The sequence below is a fragment of the Notothenia rossii genome (assembly GCF_949606895.1).
Source record: "Notothenia rossii genome assembly, chromosome: 3".
Taxonomy (NCBI): domain Eukaryota; kingdom Metazoa; phylum Chordata; class Actinopteri; order Perciformes; family Nototheniidae; genus Notothenia; species Notothenia rossii.
The window spans coordinates 40,180,604-40,199,103 of NC_136901.1; the positions used below are offsets into that span (position 1 = coordinate 40,180,604).

Sequence of the window (18,500 nt, forward strand, 5' to 3'; positions counted from 1 at the left end):
ATGCAAAAACATCCGGCAGAGGCCGAAAAAACGGCAGACTTCTTCAGACGTAAAGAGGAGCATTTGGCCAGGCAATCTGCTGCATTCACACAGCAAGCTACCGTTCCCGAGCGGGCCCTGAAGGCATCATTTTTAGCTTCATACCACATTGCTCGTGCAAAAAAACCTCACACAATCGGAGAGGATTTGCTTTTTCCAGCTACCAAAGACATTGTCCGAGAATTGCTTGGCGAGGATGCTGCTAAAAAAATTGACGCTGTCCCACTCTCGGACAACACCGTCAGCCGACGGATTGGTGACATGGCGCAGGACGTATCTGCTCAGCTTTTGGAGCAGGTGAGAGCCAGCGAGTACTTCGCTCTTCAACTAGATGAGAGCACAGACATATCGAATGAGGCCCAACTGCTTGTGTACATTCGATTTATTTCCCAGGAGAGATTTGTCGAGGAAATACTGTTTTGTAAAGCACTTGAAAGAAGAACCACTGGGAAAGATATTTTTCAAGTTTTGGACGATTACATCGAGTCTAACGGATTGAACTGGGCCCGCTGTGTGGGGGTGTGTTCGGACGGAGCCGCGGCAATGACCGGCAAGATCAGTGGAGTGACCGCTCTCATTAAGCAGAAAGCCCCGCATGTAGTCGCCACACACTGCATGCTCCACCGTGAGGCACTTGTCGCAAAAAGGATGGATAACGAGTTGAATCAGGTACTACAGGAGGTTGTACAAGTGGTGAATTTTATTAAAGCCCGCCCCTTGAAACACAGACTGTTTACCCTGCTTTGTAATGAGATGGGCGCCCGTTTTGAGGGGCTGCTGCTTCACTCAAACGTGCGCTGGCTGTCACGGGGCGCAGTTTTGAACCGTGTCTATGAGCTGCGGAGGGAGGTTGGAGAGTTCCTCTCTTCTGAAAAGCATCAGCTAGCAGAGCGGTTCACTGATGCAACCTGGATCCGCAAACTTGCATACATGTCAGACATTTTTCTGCATCTAAATGTACTGAACCAAAGCATGCAAGGACGTGACACGTACATACTGCAGGTGCAAGACAAAGTGCGTGCTTTTTCCAAAAAGATTATGCTGTGGTCAAACAAGCTCCAGGAGGGAGTCACAGAGATGTTCCCACTACTTCACCAGGAGCTGCTGTCATGTGATGATTTGGGCTCCATCTCTCCAATGATCCAGTCCCACCTGGAGCACCTCCAAGGATATTTTAAAGACTATTTCCCTGACCTTGAAAACACACATTTAAACTGGGTTAGGAACCCCTTTTCCCCCGGTGTCGGTTCTAGTTTGGACATAAAGTCACAGGAGGAGCTGATTGAGATGACAAACTCAGGGGATTTAAAACTAAACTTTGAGGCTCTTCCCCTGTCTAACTACTGGCTACATGTAAGAAAGGACTATCCCACCTTGGCTGACAGGGCACTGAAATGCCTTCTCCCTTTTGCAACAACTTACTTGTGTGAGTCTGGCTTTTCAACTTTAAAGGTACTCAAAACTAAACATAGAGCACGTCTACATGTGGACAATGACATGCGTATGGCACTGACAGACATTAAGCCCAGGCTTGACAGACTGTGTAGGAGCCACCAAGCCCATCCCTCCCACTAGTGTGATCACTGTCTGTCACTTCCAACACACACACACACACACACACACACACACACACACACACACACACACACACACACACACACACACACACACACACACACACACACACACACACACACACACACACACACACACACACACACACACACACACACACACACACACACACACAAAAGAGAGGTTTGGTTTCTTTTTTCTGTTTTTGCATCATCAACAGTTTGTTGAAAGGTTTGTTATTCAGTGGGAATATAGTGTTGAACTTACAGAACCAAGTCAGTTTAATAGATTTTTTTTCTTTTTTGACTGAAAACTTTTGAAGACATAATGCAAGAAAGACAAAAAAAAAAAACTCTTGCATATGTAAATATATTTTCTGTAGGGTAAAATGTATTGCAACATAGTGTCTATAATAAGAAAAACATTGTGGTGGAACAAAGATGCCCTGCCATACAAATCTTATTCTGTGTTGAAAACATATTGTTAATATTATTCTCATGCTAAACAAATGTAATAATTACAGTATTGAATAGAGAATAAAAGTAACAAAAACGTTCTTAAAGTTGATGTGTGACATATTTTGTAGCATTGTTGGTGGGTTTGCAAAGGGGGTCCCCGGCCAGAAGCTAATGATTTTTGGGGGGCCTTGGCATGGAAAAGTTTGGGAACCCCTGGTTTAGAGTATTGATTACAGCGTTTAGAATGTGTTAAATGAAAAGTGATGAAAGAGAATATGAGGAGAAACGGCGTGTTAAGCATATATTGAATGTGAAAAGAACCTATCCTCTGTTTAAATGCAATAACGGACATTGGAGACGAGGTGAGCCGGCTGGCGGGGAGGAGCCAGCAGAGGATATATATAGCAGCGCCGGAGGAGAGATCCGCTGTCTTCTTCTTGCTCAGGAGAACCAGATCACAGCTGTTTTCTGCCGGAACAATATTCTGTCTGTAACACTACCGCGCCTTTTTTAATTAAAGTATCCCATTTGAATCTTTTCAGAGACTCCATTTAGTCTCATTTTAAAGCTTCTCTCCTGGACGCGAGAATAAAGAACATATTTAACAGCATTGACGGCCACAATGCTTGTAAAAGACGCTCCGTGCAAAGGGGTTATAAAGTTACCAGACACACGGGCAGGCAAGTGCATAGAGTTACTAGTCCGATAGGAAAGTTACTAGACCCGGGCGTGCGGGCGTGTCGCCATTTCGAACCCTGAATAAATTAATAAATTAATAAAAAAATCAGTGACCCAGGCATACCGGGGCACCTCAGATCTACAGGGGGGCACGTGCCCCCGTGAAAAGGGTCTCGCGACGCCGATGAGTATGACAGGTGAGACTCTGCCTCCCCTGACTGCACGTCGCTGATATTTAGCTAATTTACTGCCAGCATTTGAATATTACAACACAAAATATTATGATCTCTTTCACGACCATTGATCCAAAGGGGAAGTCCATATCAGTTATGACAGGACATTTACATACAGTAATGTAATGGAAAAAACCCAGAGATGGGACCCGGAAAGCTGACTGTCCAACACACACGGTTTAGAAAAAGCTGAAAGCTACACTGATAAAAAGTTTGGAAATAATGGTTTTATCTTCAAAATAAATACAATTCATTTTTTTTGTTTACTTACGTTATGTACAAATATGAGGTTTAAATTCTGAGAAAAATGCCTCTGTTAATTGAATAAGCAGATAAATAAAAAAGAATAATGGAAGTGACCCTGGAGCAGCACGCCTGGTAAATAAACTGCATTTTATACGGTGTTTTTCCAGTATTTTATGAGCCCTCAAAGCGTTTTACATAAACAAGTCAGCATTCACTCGTTGTCACCCATTCATACAGAGGCAGAAATTAACATTCACACACATTCAAGCACCGTTCAGTCTTACGTCCCAGAGGGGTTTCTTGGGGGAGAACGGAGACAATAACATACAACACCAATAAATTGAGGCAGTCGGAATAGAAGTAGCTGCAGTGGTGGTTCTATACTGATTTGACTGGCGGGGCCGTGATGGGGCCAATCATTTAATGAGAGGCACATTTAATGCAGGAAGAAGGAGATTTAAAAAGTTTGTGTTTAAAGTCACGGCGCATGAAAAAGCATAAAATACCATTATTGGTGTTTGATTAGAGACAGAGTTTGTGTAAATGACTTTGTTATCATTTTATTTGGTTGTATTAGTTACTTTGGACCAAGATACAGAAGATTAAAATAAGTTTGCGGCAATAAATACATTATTTATGAAAAACGATGTTTTTAATGTATTTCCTAATATTTGTTGGGATTTGTTTAAGTTACAGCATTTGCTCCAGTAACTTACTTATTCATTTATATTACTGAAAAAAAGCACAGTAACTTAGTATTTTATATTTTTTATTTTGGAGTAGGGCCACAGGGGGTACCAAGCTCCGCGTCACAGGCCCCTGTTTGCCCCCCCTATAACTGCCCATGGTTACACACAATACAAGTTTAAACCCACACACTCCTTCACGTGCGCTTCACTCTGCATCGACCAATCGGCTCGCTCCTTCCCCAGTGTGAGTGGGACCCAGGTACCCGTCTACAGAAACGAGCCTGTTTGCTATCCTCACTCCAAATTTGTGCAACGAGCTCCCTGCTGATATCAGGACAAGGGTTGTCAGCGCTTACAGTACTTTAATACTTATCTGCCTTTTGTTCATGTATGGATACAAAAATTGAAACTGACCATGTGAAGGTCTCAGAAAATTCAGTAAAACTTGTGCACATTTTTTGTATTTTACTAGAAACCCTTTCTCTTGTAGCTATATCAATTGTTCACTATCCTTCTTGTAGAAGTTGGCAGTAATAACTCATCGTTTCAGATAAAGTGTTCTGAAACAATTATAAATATAGACATTATAATGAATATATAAATATAATTAATATTATTAGTGGAAAAGTTTCTCTCATTTGTTAGAAAGTCAACAGGGCAGTGTGTGTTTGCTGTTACATCATGTATAGGATATTCTTAGCAACAATGGATCCTATATCCACCATGACAGACCTCTTTGACATCTGAATTTCAATATTCAAATGTTTGTCCAAAGGTTGCTCAAAGAGAGCAGCGACCTCGTGGATATCTGAGTCTTCACCAGCACATCGAGAGAGACAGAGAGAGAAGCAGCTGACAGGACGACTCAGGAGAAGTAAGTGTGATTCTGTTCAGTCATTTTCATATTTTGTTTATTCTTGAGAAAGATATTCTCCTTCAGAGTATTTTCCAAAGGGGAGGAACATTTAATGAATCACATATCAATCAGAAGCAATGAAATCTAAAACCCTTTTATGTTCATTTATTCCCTTAAATCATTTGTTTCTCTTGAAATCACTTTTATGTATTTGTATTAAAATCTCAATGTTTCACTTTGAAACTATTTTTTTTACAAAAAGTTGGCACCCTACCAAGAACGCTGGACATGTATAATGAAAAAACATTTAGTCTGAGTCTAGTGGACATTTTGTTTACCTTTCAGGTTCATGTTAGGTTTTTAGAGCTTTGTGGGCGATGTATGCAGCCTGTCCCGTAGACATTACTCAGGGCTGAAAAACCCACTATTTTCCTGCTTTAAAAAACGGTGGTAAATCTTAAATGTTGTATTGGAGACGATGTGTATACACTAGTGATGTGTCGGTCGCGAATGAGCCGGTTCAAAGAGCCGGCTTTTTTAAGTGAACAACGGGAGCCGGTGTCGGTACCAGATGTGTTCGGGGTACCATATGTGTTCGGGGGCCGTCTCTTACCAATGACGTCACGCATTGTACGCATTGTGATTGGCTGTACGGTAATTTACCCAGGGGTGCTCGGGGGCAAATCACATCTACAGATCATGACGAACCGAATTGAATTATTCCTATGCTCCTAGCGTGTGAAAATGTTTGTGAAAAACATGTTAAAAAAACATGAAAACGGAGCAATGGCTGTACGCCATTGGCTGTACGGCAACTCAAGAGGACCATCATACACGGTCAAATTCCGAACATTTAAACATAGCTTACACTTCATTCTTTACGTGTCCGTTATTATATGTAGAAGATGAACTACCTCTCTGAAAGGTCCCAATGTGTTCATTTTGATGGGCTGTCTTCTGAGTGGTTAAACATCACTAAAGATTTTCTGACTTCTGACTGCTTTGGATATATAATTACACCACAATAAGGTTTTACTATCACAGTGCACTGAGATTTGTGACAAACTGTAAAGCACTTACGCATCACTGTACACTGTAAACCAAGGCGGTTTTGCCATCACTTACTGTACTGAGGCTCAGTCACTGGTACATTTTCATTTAGAAAAGCCATGTTGGATAAAGTACCATCTTATATCTGCTCCCTGATCTCTCGGCAAATTGAAAGTACTTATTGCCTGAGATCTCATGCTGTGGTTTTATTAAATGTGCCAAGTGCTAGGACTGTCTTAGGGAAGAAAGCTTTTAGATGTGCAGCTCCACTAACTTGGAACAGTCTGCAAAAAGAATGTAAAATTACCAAGCTGGTACCACATGTTTTTAAAGCTCGGTTGGATGCTCCACAGTCAGATGCTGTTGGTACCTGTACATGTGGATAGATATGTAAATTGTAATCCCTGTATTTTTTGCTGTATGATGTCCTTTTGTTGTTCTGTTGTTTATGTTTGTATGTCTTCATGTGGAACCTACTGCTGCAGGTCTCCCTTGAAAAATAGATCATTGATCTCAATAGGATTTTACCTGGATAAATAAAGGTTTTGAATTGAATGTCGAGCATTAACTGCAAGTCACTCAAATGCATAAACTGGAGAATAATTATCTTACAAGTGTTACAGAAAACATATCCAAGTGTAACAAACATCCAGTATTAACCTTACTGTTTTTTTACTAGCAGTAACCAACTAATAATTTTCATGAAGTGCATATTTATTCCAAACTCACAATATATATATATATATATATATATATATATATATATATATATATATATATATATATATATGTATATGTAATAAAACATAATGCACAATGGTACACAGTATCCAAACTCTTTAGGCACTGGTCAGAGGCATTCATGTAAAGCAGATCACCAGAATCCAATACTGGTAAAAACGTTGCAGAGATCAAATGTTTCCTTGTCTGAAAGGAGAAACCTAATTTTAAAACAACATTTTCAGTGTGTGACTTGAAAGATAAGTTCTGATCAATAATAAAACCTAGATATGTGTATGTAGTGACCCTTTCAATGTCAATGTCAGTCCCTTGAACAGTACAAATGTTGGGGAGAAAATAAGTTAACTTTTTGCGATTTGAGAATATCATGAGTTTGGAGTTGTCTGCATTTAATACTAACTTGAGTTGAGATAAATGGGATGGAATAACATCAAAGGCAGACTGGAGGAAATCAAGACTTGCTCTATAGAAGAGGATGAACAATAAATAACAGTATCATCTGCATAAAAATGGAAAGAAGCATTTGAAAGATTATTCGAGATTATTTACATACAGTATATGGTGAAATTATTGATCCTAATATGGAACCTTGGCGCGCACCCTTTCAAATCAAATCAATCAAATCAAGTTTTATTTATATAGCACATTTATAAACGATTTTTGGTCGAGCCAAAGTGCTGTACAAATACCTACAGTAAAAACATTTTACAGCTAATACAACAGCAGTTTGTTCAGAATATCAGTATGAGAAGAAAACGACACCCTCTGTCCTTAGACCCTTACATCGTACAAGGAAAAACTTCAAGAGAAAACCCACAGTTTAAAGGGAAAAATGGGAGAAACCTCGGGGAGAGCAACAGAAGAGGGATCCCTCTCCCAGGACGGACAGACGTGCAATAGATGCCGTGTGTAAATCGAGGAGATAATACATTTGCAACATAGGTAGACCAAATGTTAGGAAATGCATGCGTCTATAATAATAGGATGAATCCACGAAGATGTCAACAATCCTGTGGGAGCCTTCAGGGAGGCAGCACGACGAGACCCAGGCAGGACCGCAGAGACAGGTTCAGCCACGACCCGAAGTCCACGACTTAATCCAGAACTCAGGATAGAGGATCCAGGATGCGGGACCACAGCAAGAGGATCAGCCTCGACTCAAGATCACATCAAGACACAAAAGAAGAAAAATTTGGCTGGGTTAATCGGAACATGAGAATACACAGATTCAGACAGACAGAAGGAAGAACAAGCACTCCCTTTGGAGTGATTTTTTTTTAAATATTGAAGTTAAATGCATCAATCTGGTGCACTTTGAGAGCAAAATGAAGAGATATATGGATACCTCTCAACATACATATGAAACAACTGTAAACAGATTTACTTTGTCTTTATGGATTCGATTGTGGACTTGATTGTGATTGCTGCACATTATCCCTTACTTAATAAATACTTTTTTTGATAATCTATTATATAGAAAAGTATATCATATTGATATATAATATATAATTTATTGATAATATATAATATAATCAAATATAACAATCAAAACGAAATAAGTAGTATTAAGTATTAGGGCTAAGAAAATATTGTACATGTGAAATAGTTGTATGTATTGATTTAAATTGACATGCATACGCAAAGAAAAATAGTCCGTTGTTACTGTTTGAACTAACGTACCAACGGCACTGAACATATTACATATTACCTACCATATTACGTTTTATACTTCTTACCTTCGATTTCTCTTGTTCTTCTCCTCATTCGTCTTTGTTTTTCTTCAAGTTTTATTGTATTTCTTCAAGTTTTTATCTTGTTGGTCGAATGCACTTAAGCGTCAGCTAAATACAATGTAATGTAATGATCAAAAAACCCCTCTATACTCTAGACAGCGTGGGTAAATTACCGTAGAGCCAATCACAATGCGTGACGTCATTACGTCGTGACGTCACTGGTAAGAGACGGACCCCGAACACGTACCCCGAACACATCTGGTACCGACACCGGTTCGCGCCAGCGAACGAGCTGGTTCTTCTTTTTTTTTGCGGAGGGATCTAGATCGGCATGAAGGCACATTATGCAATGTGCAATGTGCACATTATCCCGCTTATTACATGGCCACATTCTCAACACAGTAACGACATGACTCCCAATATTAATTGAAATGCTTTTACGGATTTAGAAAATTATTTTATTGATTTAAAAAATAGTTGTATTTATTTAAATTGACATGCATCCGCTGAAGAAAGATAGTCCGTTGTTACTGTTTGAACTAACGTAGCAGTGGCAGGAACTGCTTCGATAGTGTTTTTGAGGAGCTTTTTGATTACAGATTTGAAAACATCGTTGCTTGCTTTAAAAATAGCACAATTCATTATGTCAAACATTGGAAAATATCTAGATATCCCTGCCCTAATGCCAAAGTAAATATCAACTGAATATGTGTCGCCGTTTGATGTCTATGTCTGGACCGCTGCGTAAAAAGGAGGGTTTCTGCCCCGTTGCTTCTCTTCTTACTTCTATAAGAATAAAACACGGAGGAGGGAGATCTCTTTTTTCCCCCGCTTCTGAGAGCGCAGCATCTGATCTCAGAGCACGCTCCCCTCTCCTGCAGGGGGGCGTGGTCAGCTGCAGCTCACAGAATCGGCCTTTTCTTTATATGTAATTTTAAAATGTCGATACAGTAGCCCCTTTTTTTAAAATAGTTTTTATAGGTGTTGCTATTTGTTTTGTGTAGCGTGGTTCTACAAGCAAGTCAGTGCATTCATTGGGTGGTATCAGAGAGTTACAAGGGTCTGTAAATGCAATGAAAACATTTGGCCACAGCAAATAATTTATATTAAACATGTAATTGTTACTTTTGAATACTTCAGTACAAATGATCTATTGATTAATTTAAGTGATATATGTGTACACATAGGCCTATACACATCAAAACAGGGCTACATCTGATTTAATTAAAGGGTATAATATGTGGTAAACTGAAGAGCCGTTTAGGAGCCGAAAGAGCCGGCTCTTGTTGGTAAGCCGAGCCAAATGATCCGGCTCACCAAGAAGAGCCGACATTCCCATCACGAGTATACACACAGCAATCTCACTCTCAGTTCAAATAATCACAATGTAATTTTCATTCGGGTAAGTTCACCCCTAATAAAATAATTAACACACATCTTTTAATCGGGCTTATAAAAGCAACAATACACAATTTAATTCAGCTAGAATTTCAGTTGATGTCTCTGATAGGAGGAGTAGGCCTACATTTTAATGTGAATAAATAATCTACAAAATGTATCACCAGCAACATATTAATACTTATAGCTTCGACAAAAACAACAACATAAGAAGTCAGTGTTGTTGTGTGGCACTATACAGTAAATATTAATTATTATTAATGATTAGTTTGCAACTGGTGTTTCATTGAAATTAGACATTTCCATCTGCTAAAAATACATTTTACGGTGTGTGCCTGTTACTGCTGGTGCTGCTCAGAATTTGCATTTTCTTAACATGAACTTCCTCATTAAACTGCTGCACTGAAGGGAGGTGTGCAGTCTGTGTTTCTGGTCATTTGACTGACCCATTAGGTTTTTAAAATAATTTAAATGCAACTGATATCATTTTTAAGATTAGTAAATGATCACTGTACACTAACAATATTGGTTTCATCTAACAGAGCAAAGATGCAGTGGAGTCTCTTTGTGCTCATTCTGATGGGTAAGTGGATTCTAAATTAAATTATATCCGGAGTAATGAAACAGCTCACTCTCAATAACAATAAAAAGTGGAATAAGTGAACTCAGACCCCGTTAAGATGAAGGGGATGATGTAAGAGGTGGGGGTGATTCTAGTACTCATGAGTTTGATTTAATGATCAGATGCTTGTCATACTGTCAGCTCCATCACTGCAGAATTGTCTCTGTTTTTAGGTCAGTGTTCCTTCTTCACATGTCACCTCTATGAGTACCACTTCATTGAAGAGGAAATGCCCTGGGAGGAAGCCCAGAGGTATTGCAGAGAGAATTACACTGACCTGGCCATAGTGTTTGACATGAGAGACGTGGAGAGACTGACTAACTCTTCACAGACTACAGACGCCTGGATTGGACTGCACAGCATATCAAGTACCGAGAGGTCGTGGCACTGGTCTCTGCCGGGGGTGGAGTTCAAAGAATCTGAGACAGAATGGGAGACAGGTCAGCCGGATAATGGAACAAATGACGACTGTGTGATGATAAGAGGTCAACAATGGCACGATTACCCTTGTATGCATCACGTTGGGTTCATCTGCTACAATGGTGAGAACACATATCTAATGTTGATATTGTGTGTTAACCTCATGTCATACTGTGTAACAATTTTGAAAATGTAATCACATGTATTTTTCTGAATACATTGTTAAGACAACAATATATTTAAAATAAATGTTTGCTTTTCAGTTTTATATAACATTAATGGTAAATGTCATGATACAATTCTACACATTTGAAATACATTGTGTGTATACGACAGTGGTCAGGTACAGGCCTACTTGTAATGATGCAATGTAACATTATTAAACGTAACACTTTAATAGACTTTAAACTCAAATTTTGTTAATTTTTTCAAATGTTTCCAACAATTATTTTGTTTTATTTTTTATTGAGATTAATTCACTTGTAACAATGTGTAATTAATTGTGTCTCTTTTTTCACACAGAACCAAATCAAACATACCACTGTATAACGAAGACCAAGAACTGGCTTCAGGCTCAGAGCTACTTCAGAGAACATCACACTGACCTGGTCAGTGGAAGCAAACTGATCAATGATATCGAATATCGGTGTGGGTCTTCTGACTTGTGGATCGGCCTGTTCAGAGACACCTGGGGTTGGTCAGATGGGAAGAATTTCTCTTTCAGACACTGGGAGGACTCATTTAAAGATGAAGCCTCAAAGACTTGTGCTATGACCACGTCAAATGGAAAATGGAGCTCCGACACCTGCACAGACAAAAAACCCTTCTACTGCTATGACGGTGAGTTTTGAAAAAATCTTTTAAAGTATTTTAGTTTTTAGTTATATATTTGTACACATATGTTAAATATCCTTTAGTGGAGACTGACAATTATAAAACCATGAAAGAGCAGAAAGTAATGAATATCATTTGGTCGTGTTTTTGTCCTCACCTTTTTTTATCCTGGCTTTTACAAAAGGTGCTACGCCATTTGTTGCATTAGTTTTCTTTATCAATGGTTTTCATACTATTTCTATATATTGTACTTGTGTTTGAAGAGATTTCTATTTATTATAACAACAAATGATGTTTGTAAGGTGCTATGTTATTGAAATTCATTGTTTTTCAAAAATTATTAATCTAAGTTAAAAAAATATCCATTTCAATGACAGACAAACTGATCCTGATCAAAGAGAGTAAGACTTGGGATGAGGCCTTGGATTACTGCAGAAAGAACCACCATGACCTGGTCTCCATCACTGACCCTCACCAGCAGAGATGGGTCCAAGAGAGAGCCAAGATGGCCGACACTGAGTTCGTCTGGCTGGGAATGCCCTACACCTGCACTCTGGATCTGTGGTTCTGGGTCATTGATCGTCTGGTCTGCTATGACAACTGGGCCCAATAAGAAAAGACAAGACAAGTTCATTGTGACATGGCTACAGTCATGAAGAGAGATGGGGAGTGGTACAAAAAGACTGACAATGAAGAGTTTCATTTAATCTGCGCTAAGTAAACCCATTGGTATATTTACTGCAACAAGCTCACTCTTCTCTAATATGTATCTGCTCTCTGGGTTTATTGAATGGCTCTAGTTCAAATATAGAAATCACAGCCTGAAGAGGGGAGAAACTAAATTACTAAAAAAAAATGGGCAGCACTAAATGTAACATTTGCCTCTGTGAACATCTGAATTACTTTATGATATGGACTTGTTGTAGTGGTTATTGATATAATGCATGTATATTTATCCTCTTAAAGTGTGAAACCTGTAATATTCATTTGAATTTTTGTTGTGTCCTATTATATGTTTATGAGAAAAAATATATAAAAAGATAAATCTATTATGTTTTGCTTTTCATAAATATTTTACGTTTTGGTTGAAATGTGGTGATGGTTATAATATGTGTATCACTATTTTTGGCATATTAACCTTTATGGAGTTTTAACTGGATGTTTAATTGTCTAAAACTGAATAAACGATCTGACCCAAAAACAAGGTGTGGTTCTTTCATCCACTGGCTTTAAATAGTCATATTTTACATTTACATAAACTGTGATTATTAGACAGTAAAACACATATACAATGTATGGGTATATAAACTTGTAAGTTGATGGAGATACTTTTGTTGTTCTAGTTATCTTTTAACACTAGAGGGCGCTCTTTAACCTGATATTCTGTTGAAAATATGAGCCTGCTGTCAGCGAGATATGCCTATGAAAGTCACAGCAATGCTTGAATAAACATCTTACAAACTATTTCATTTTGACTTTCAAAATAGAAATGTGTTGAAAATAAATGTCTGGTGATATTAAAACGTGAGTCTCAATTTAACCCCATTAAATATTTTTGGAAACTTTACTGCACACGGGTTCAGTTTTGAATTATATTAAAATGTAAAAGTTTAATTAATATTAGCTATATCACACGTGGCAGAAACATACCTAATAGTCCGCTTTTTTCAAAAGGTTCAGCAGAATATGAATCTTTCTACAGCTATAATACAAATATATTATTTGCTGCCCTCTGGTGGACAAACCGTGTTCTGCTAGAGCAGCCTCCCTCTCCTCCATCCTCATCACCGGCTGGTCTACCTGCAAGCACCGTCCAACCTTTACAACTCATTCAAACTGCTGCAGCTCGACTGGTTTTCAACCTCCCTAAGTTATTCCCATGGAAACACCGCTCCTCCGCCTTCACTGGCTGCCAGTGGCTGCCTGAGCCAGGCTTCCCTCGTGCTTCAAGATAACCACCATCATACCTGTGCTGAAGAAGTCATCACGTTCCTGCTTCAATGACTTCTGCCCCGTAGCGCTGACTTCCACCATCATGAAGTGTTGGTCCTCTGCTCCCAATCCAGGCTGCACCCACTTGGACACTAAAAACTCTCATGTTAGGATGCTATTCATAGAATCTACTGTAGTTCAGCGTTCAACATCATCACCCCCCAGCAGCTGGTTTGTAAACTAACAAACCTCGGCCTCAGCTGCTGGACTTCCTCACTGCCAGACCCCAATCTGTACGGGTCGGGAACAACACATCAGGCACCATCACACTCAGTACGGGGGCCCCCCAAGGATGTGTGCACAGCCCCCTGCTCTTCACCCTGCTGACCCACGACTGCACACTCACCCACAGCTCCAACCACTTCATCAAGTTTACGGATGACACGACCGTAGTGGGTCTCATCAGCAACAACAATGAGACCCACTACAGGAGGGAGGTGAACCAACTGGCCACGTGGTGCATAGATAACGATCTCTTTCTCAATGTGGAGAAAACAAAGGAGATTGTTGACGACTTCAGGAGAACCTGCACCCAACACCCCCACCCACTGACCATCGGTGGTGCTGCTGTGGAGCTGGTGAGCAGCACCACATTCCTGGGGGTGCACATAACCGAGGACCTCTCCTGGGCCAACAAGACCACGTCAATCAGCAAGAAAGCCCAGCAGCGCCTTTACTTCGTCCGCAAAGCCTCCCCGAACCATCATCATGCTCTCCTTCTACTGAGGCGCCATCAAGAGCATCCTCAGCATACCTCCACCTGCCTCTTCACCCTCCTGCCTTCAGGGAGGAGGTTCCGCAGCCTGAGGTCGAGCACCACCTGACTAAAAAACTGTTTTTCCACCAGGCTGTCAGGAGGCTGAACTCTGAAGGAGAACTGGTGGTTTGATGTCAACACTGAAAAAGGTTCAGAAGGATGAGGATGGAGGAGAGGGAGGCTGCTCTAGCAGAACACGGTTTGTCCACCAGAGAGCAGCAAATAATACATTTTTAACTATGGAAAAATGTATATTAAGTTAAACTGTTGGAAAAAGGCGAACAATTATGTATGTTTCTGCCACGTGTTTTATAGCTCATATTCAATATACTTTTTTAATATCAATTTGGATTCTAATTTTTCCATTGACAAGTATAAAACTCAACACATGTGCATTAAAGTTTCCAATACACTTATTGGGTTAAATTGAGACTCATATTTAATTATCACGTGACATTTATTTTCAACAAAAAGTCATTATGAAATTGTTTGTAAGATGTTTATACATGCATTGCTATCATAGGCATATCTCACTGACAGCAGGCACATATTTTCAACAGAAAATCTGGTTCAAGTGCGCCTCCTAGTGTTGAAAGATAACTAGACCAACAAAAACCTCACATTTTATGACTAATCAGCACATTTCCTGCTTTCTTAGTGTGCTTACTTTTTGGCAAGCACCTTCTTAGAAATCAAGAATTAAATCTATCAGTGACCTCAAACACAGTCCTTGTTATGTAGTTTGATTTGTAAGAATGACAGCCATGGAGGAATCCCTTTACATTATAAACCCATACATTATATTATATATAGTTTTACTGTCAAACAATCACGTCTTAGGTAAATGTAAAACATTCATATTTAAAGCCAGTGGAAGAAAGCACCACATCCTGTTTTTTGGTCGAATCGTTTATTCAGCTTTAGACAGTTAAAACTCAATGAAGGTAAATATGACGAAATAAGGTTTTACATATTTTACCCATCACCAAAAAGTTAAATATTTTATGAAAAGCAAAACATTATAGATTTAACACAACAACAGTTAAAATGATGATTACAGGTTTCACACTTTAAGAGGATAAATATACACGCACTATATGGATAACTGCTACAACAAAAACATATAAAGTAATTCAGATGTTCACAGTGACAAAAACACGTTACATTCAGTGTCGCCCATTTTTCTCAATTTCTAATCCTCAGTTAGTAAAAATAAATTAATAATAATTATTATGTTAGTAATTTAGTGTCTCCCCTCTTCAGGCTGTGATTTCTATATTTGAACTATAGCCATTCAATAAACCCAGAGAGCAGATACATATTAGAGAAGAGTGAGCTTGTTGCAGTAAATATACCAATGGGTTTACTTAACGCAGATGAAATGAAACTTTTCACGGTCAGCCTTTTTGTACCACTTTCCATCTCTCTTCATGACTGCAGCCATGCCACACATATCCATTTGGTCTGGGGCCCAGTTGTCATAGCAGACCATACGATCAATGACCCAGAACCACAGATCCAGAGTGCAGGTGTAGCGCATTCCCAGCCAGAAGGGAGTGTCGGCCATCTTGGCTTTCTCTTGGACCCATCTCTGCTGGTGACTGTCAGTGATGGAGATCAGGTCACGGTGGTTCGCTCTGCAGTAATCCAAGGCCTCATACCAAGTCTTACTCTCATTGACCAGGATCACTTTGTCTGTAATTTACATTTGTTTAGTTAGGGTTACCATGTATGGCAAAACAATAATATAGCACCTTTCATATAAGGATCATTTGTTTAAAAGAAAAAAAGAAAGAAAGTTGCTTAAGTTAAAGAGATAAAAATACAATGAAATCTAACGACAAGGACAAATAAGGCCAGAAATGTAAAAGCCAGGTTTAAATATACATAATAATAATATTCTCTCTATAAGAATAAACAAATGATCAATGATCTGTAATTGTCTGTGTATTATACATATTTTCTCCACAAAAGGATAATTCAACATACATGTATAAATATTTAACAAAAAACATCAAACAAAAAAACATTCAATGACTTTTCCAAAACTCACCGTCATAGCAGTAGGAGGGTTTTTTCTCTGTGCAGGTGTCTGAGCTCCATTTTCCATTTGAAGTAGTCATAGCACAAGTCTTTGAGGCTTCATCTTCAAATGAGTCCGGATCCCAGTGTCTGAAAGAGAAATTCTTCCCATCTGACCAACTCCAGATCTCTCTGAACAGGCCGATCCACAAGGAGCCATGCTGATCGTTGAGTTCTTCGACCCGTTCCTTGAATTCTGTTGAATTGATATGTGTGATTCCACTGACCAGGTCAGTGTGATGCTCTCTGCAGTAGCTCTGAGCCTGAAGCCAGTTCTTTGGTTCATCAATTACAAAGTTATTCTCTTGCCCTGATTCTGTGAGAATGAAAAGTCACATTTTACTCGTTTTTAAATCAGTTTCTCTTAATGAAATCATGTTAAAAAAAAATAAAGTAAAAAAAATATGAACACGATCTCACTTACGTTTCAGATTGATTAAAGTGTTTGGTATAATAATGTAGATCGAATAATCAAAAAATAGGCCTATACTTTAATATTACAATATATTCAAACAAGTAGAATTGTATCATCAAAGTTACCAATAATGTTATGTGAAAAGTAAAAAGCAACATTTCTTTTGATTAAATGTAACTCTACAACATGAGTTATCTTTCAACAATTGTTACACAGTATGATATAATGTATATAGAGTTAATAGTGACATATACTCACCATTGTAGCAGATAAACTTTTGGCTGCGAGAACAATGGACATCGTACCATTTTTGGGAGGGTTTAATCCCCACACAGTTCTCAGGATCATCACCTCCATTGTCCGGCTCATCTGGAACCCATTCTGGCGCACATCCTCGATCACATTCTGTAGGATTGTACTTCTCCCCCGGCAGAGACCAGTGCCACTCTTTGATATCGCTTTCATTGATGCTCCTCAGTCCAATCCAGGCGTCTGTAGTCTGTGGAGAGTTAGTCAGTCTCTCCACGCCTCTCATGTCAGACACTGTGGCCAGGTCAGTGTAATGCTCTCTGCAGTAACTCTGGGCTTCCTCCCAGGTCTTTCCATCAGGAATGAAGTGGTACTCATAGAGGTGACATGTGAAGAAGGAACACTGACCTAAAAACAGAGACAATTCTGCAGTGATGGAGCTGACAGTATGACAAGCATCTGATCATTAAATCAAACTCATGAGTACTAGAATCACCCCCACCTCTTACATCATCCCCTTCATCTTAACGGGGGTCTGAGTTCACTTATTCCACTTTTTATTGTTATGAGCTGTTTCATGACTCCAGATGTGATATCAGTTACAAATCTGATAAGATGATCCACTTACCCATCAGAATCATCACAAACAGAATTCACTGCATCTTTGCTCTGTTAGATGAAACCAATATTGTTATTGATAATTTTTTTATAAATCTTATAAATGATGTCAGTTATATTAAAATTATTTTGAACACCTAACGTTTCAGTTAAATGAACACAAACACAGACTGCACCACTCGCTTCTGTGTAGTAGTTTAATGAAGATGTACTAAATTTAGAGAAAATGCAAATATTGAGCAACCCCAGCAGTAACATACGGAGCCCCTAAGGGACATGAACAAATAAATTAAAAGAGAGAGAGAATCACACGTTAGTATCTCGTTATCCCGACTCTTCTTTTTTTTGTGTCCCTTTAGGGCAGTGGTCACCAACCTTTTTAAGCCCAAGATCACCGACCTCGGCCTAGGTGAAAGTCGAGATCTACCTATTGCAGAATTGAGTGAAAAAGAAGGCCCAAACAGTGCTTCCAATTTGAGGCCTTTTATATAGGCTAATTGCATCTGAATTACTGTTACAATGAAGGCTCCATAATCAGCCCACAGCATATAGGCAGGGGTAAAGTGCTATGTGCGAGTGGGGGGCGGACCTCACCTCCTCTAGGGGGATCCGGGGGGATGCTCCCCCGGGAAGATTTTTTTTAAATATTGAAGATGAAAGCATCAATCTGGTGCACTTTGAGAGCAACATGAAGAGATCTATGGATTCATCTCTCAGCACCCATATGAGACAGAACTGTAAACAGATTTTCTTTTACAAATCACTCCCCTTTTAAACTGTATTCTTGTTTTACTGCCATATAGTATTTCATACCT

The 18,500-nt window shown here is 39.2% G+C and overlaps 3 protein-coding genes across 3 annotated transcripts; 2 read left to right on the forward strand and 1 right to left on the reverse strand.

The window, feature by feature from the left end:
• On the forward strand, positions 1-1,614 carry LOC307032899 (zinc finger BED domain-containing protein 5-like; the record flags this gene model as incomplete). Its single annotated transcript, XM_079671177.1, has 2 exons — positions 1-1,392; positions 1,492-1,614. The coding sequence occupies 2 exons, from the start codon at positions 1-3 to the stop codon at positions 1,612-1,614; spliced, it is 1,515 nt and encodes a 504-aa protein (XP_079527303.1).
• Positions 1,615-4,150: 2,536 nt separating this feature from the next.
• LOC307034168 (C-type mannose receptor 2-like) lies at positions 4,151-12,747 on the forward strand. The gene is made up of 6 exons (XM_079672938.1): positions 4,151-4,177; positions 4,694-4,792; positions 10,239-10,279; positions 10,492-10,860; positions 11,261-11,578; positions 11,950-12,747. The coding sequence occupies exons 3-6, from the start codon at positions 10,246-10,248 to the stop codon at positions 12,183-12,185; spliced, it is 957 nt and encodes a 318-aa protein (XP_079529064.1). The 5' UTR covers positions 4,151-4,177; positions 4,694-4,792; positions 10,239-10,245; the 3' UTR covers positions 12,186-12,747.
• A 2,518-nt stretch (positions 12,748-15,265) lies between these two features.
• Positions 15,266-17,752, reverse strand: LOC307033947 (macrophage mannose receptor 1-like). The gene is made up of 4 exons (XM_079672582.1): positions 17,696-17,752; positions 17,077-17,475; positions 16,375-16,719; positions 15,266-16,016 (listed from the first exon to the last, which is right to left on the reverse strand). Exons 1-4 carry the CDS (start codon positions 17,706-17,708, stop codon positions 15,685-15,687), a joined length of 1,089 nt encoding a protein of 362 aa, XP_079528708.1. The 5' UTR covers positions 17,709-17,752; the 3' UTR covers positions 15,266-15,684.
• Positions 17,753-18,500: the final 748 nt, after the last annotated feature.

Coding starts and splice junctions, on each gene's coding strand:
- LOC307034168 (XM_079672938.1), top strand. CDS start 10,246: ATGCAGTGGAGTCTCTTTGTGCTCATTCTGATGG. Junction 10,280..10,491: donor CTTTGTGCTCATTCTGATGG/GTAAGTGGATTC, acceptor CTCTGTTTTTAG/GTCAGTGTTCCTTCTTCACA. Junction 11,579..11,949: donor ACCCTTCTACTGCTATGACG/GTGAGTTTTGAA, acceptor TTTCAATGACAG/ACAAACTGATCCTGATCAAA.
- LOC307033947 (XM_079672582.1), bottom strand. Junction 16,720..17,076: donor AAAGTTTATCTGCTACAATG/GTGAGTATATGT, acceptor TCATTCTCACAG/AATCAGGGCAAGAGAATAAC. Junction 16,017..16,374: donor ACCCTCCTACTGCTATGACG/GTGAGTTTTGGA, acceptor TGTAAATTACAG/ACAAAGTGATCCTGGTCAAT.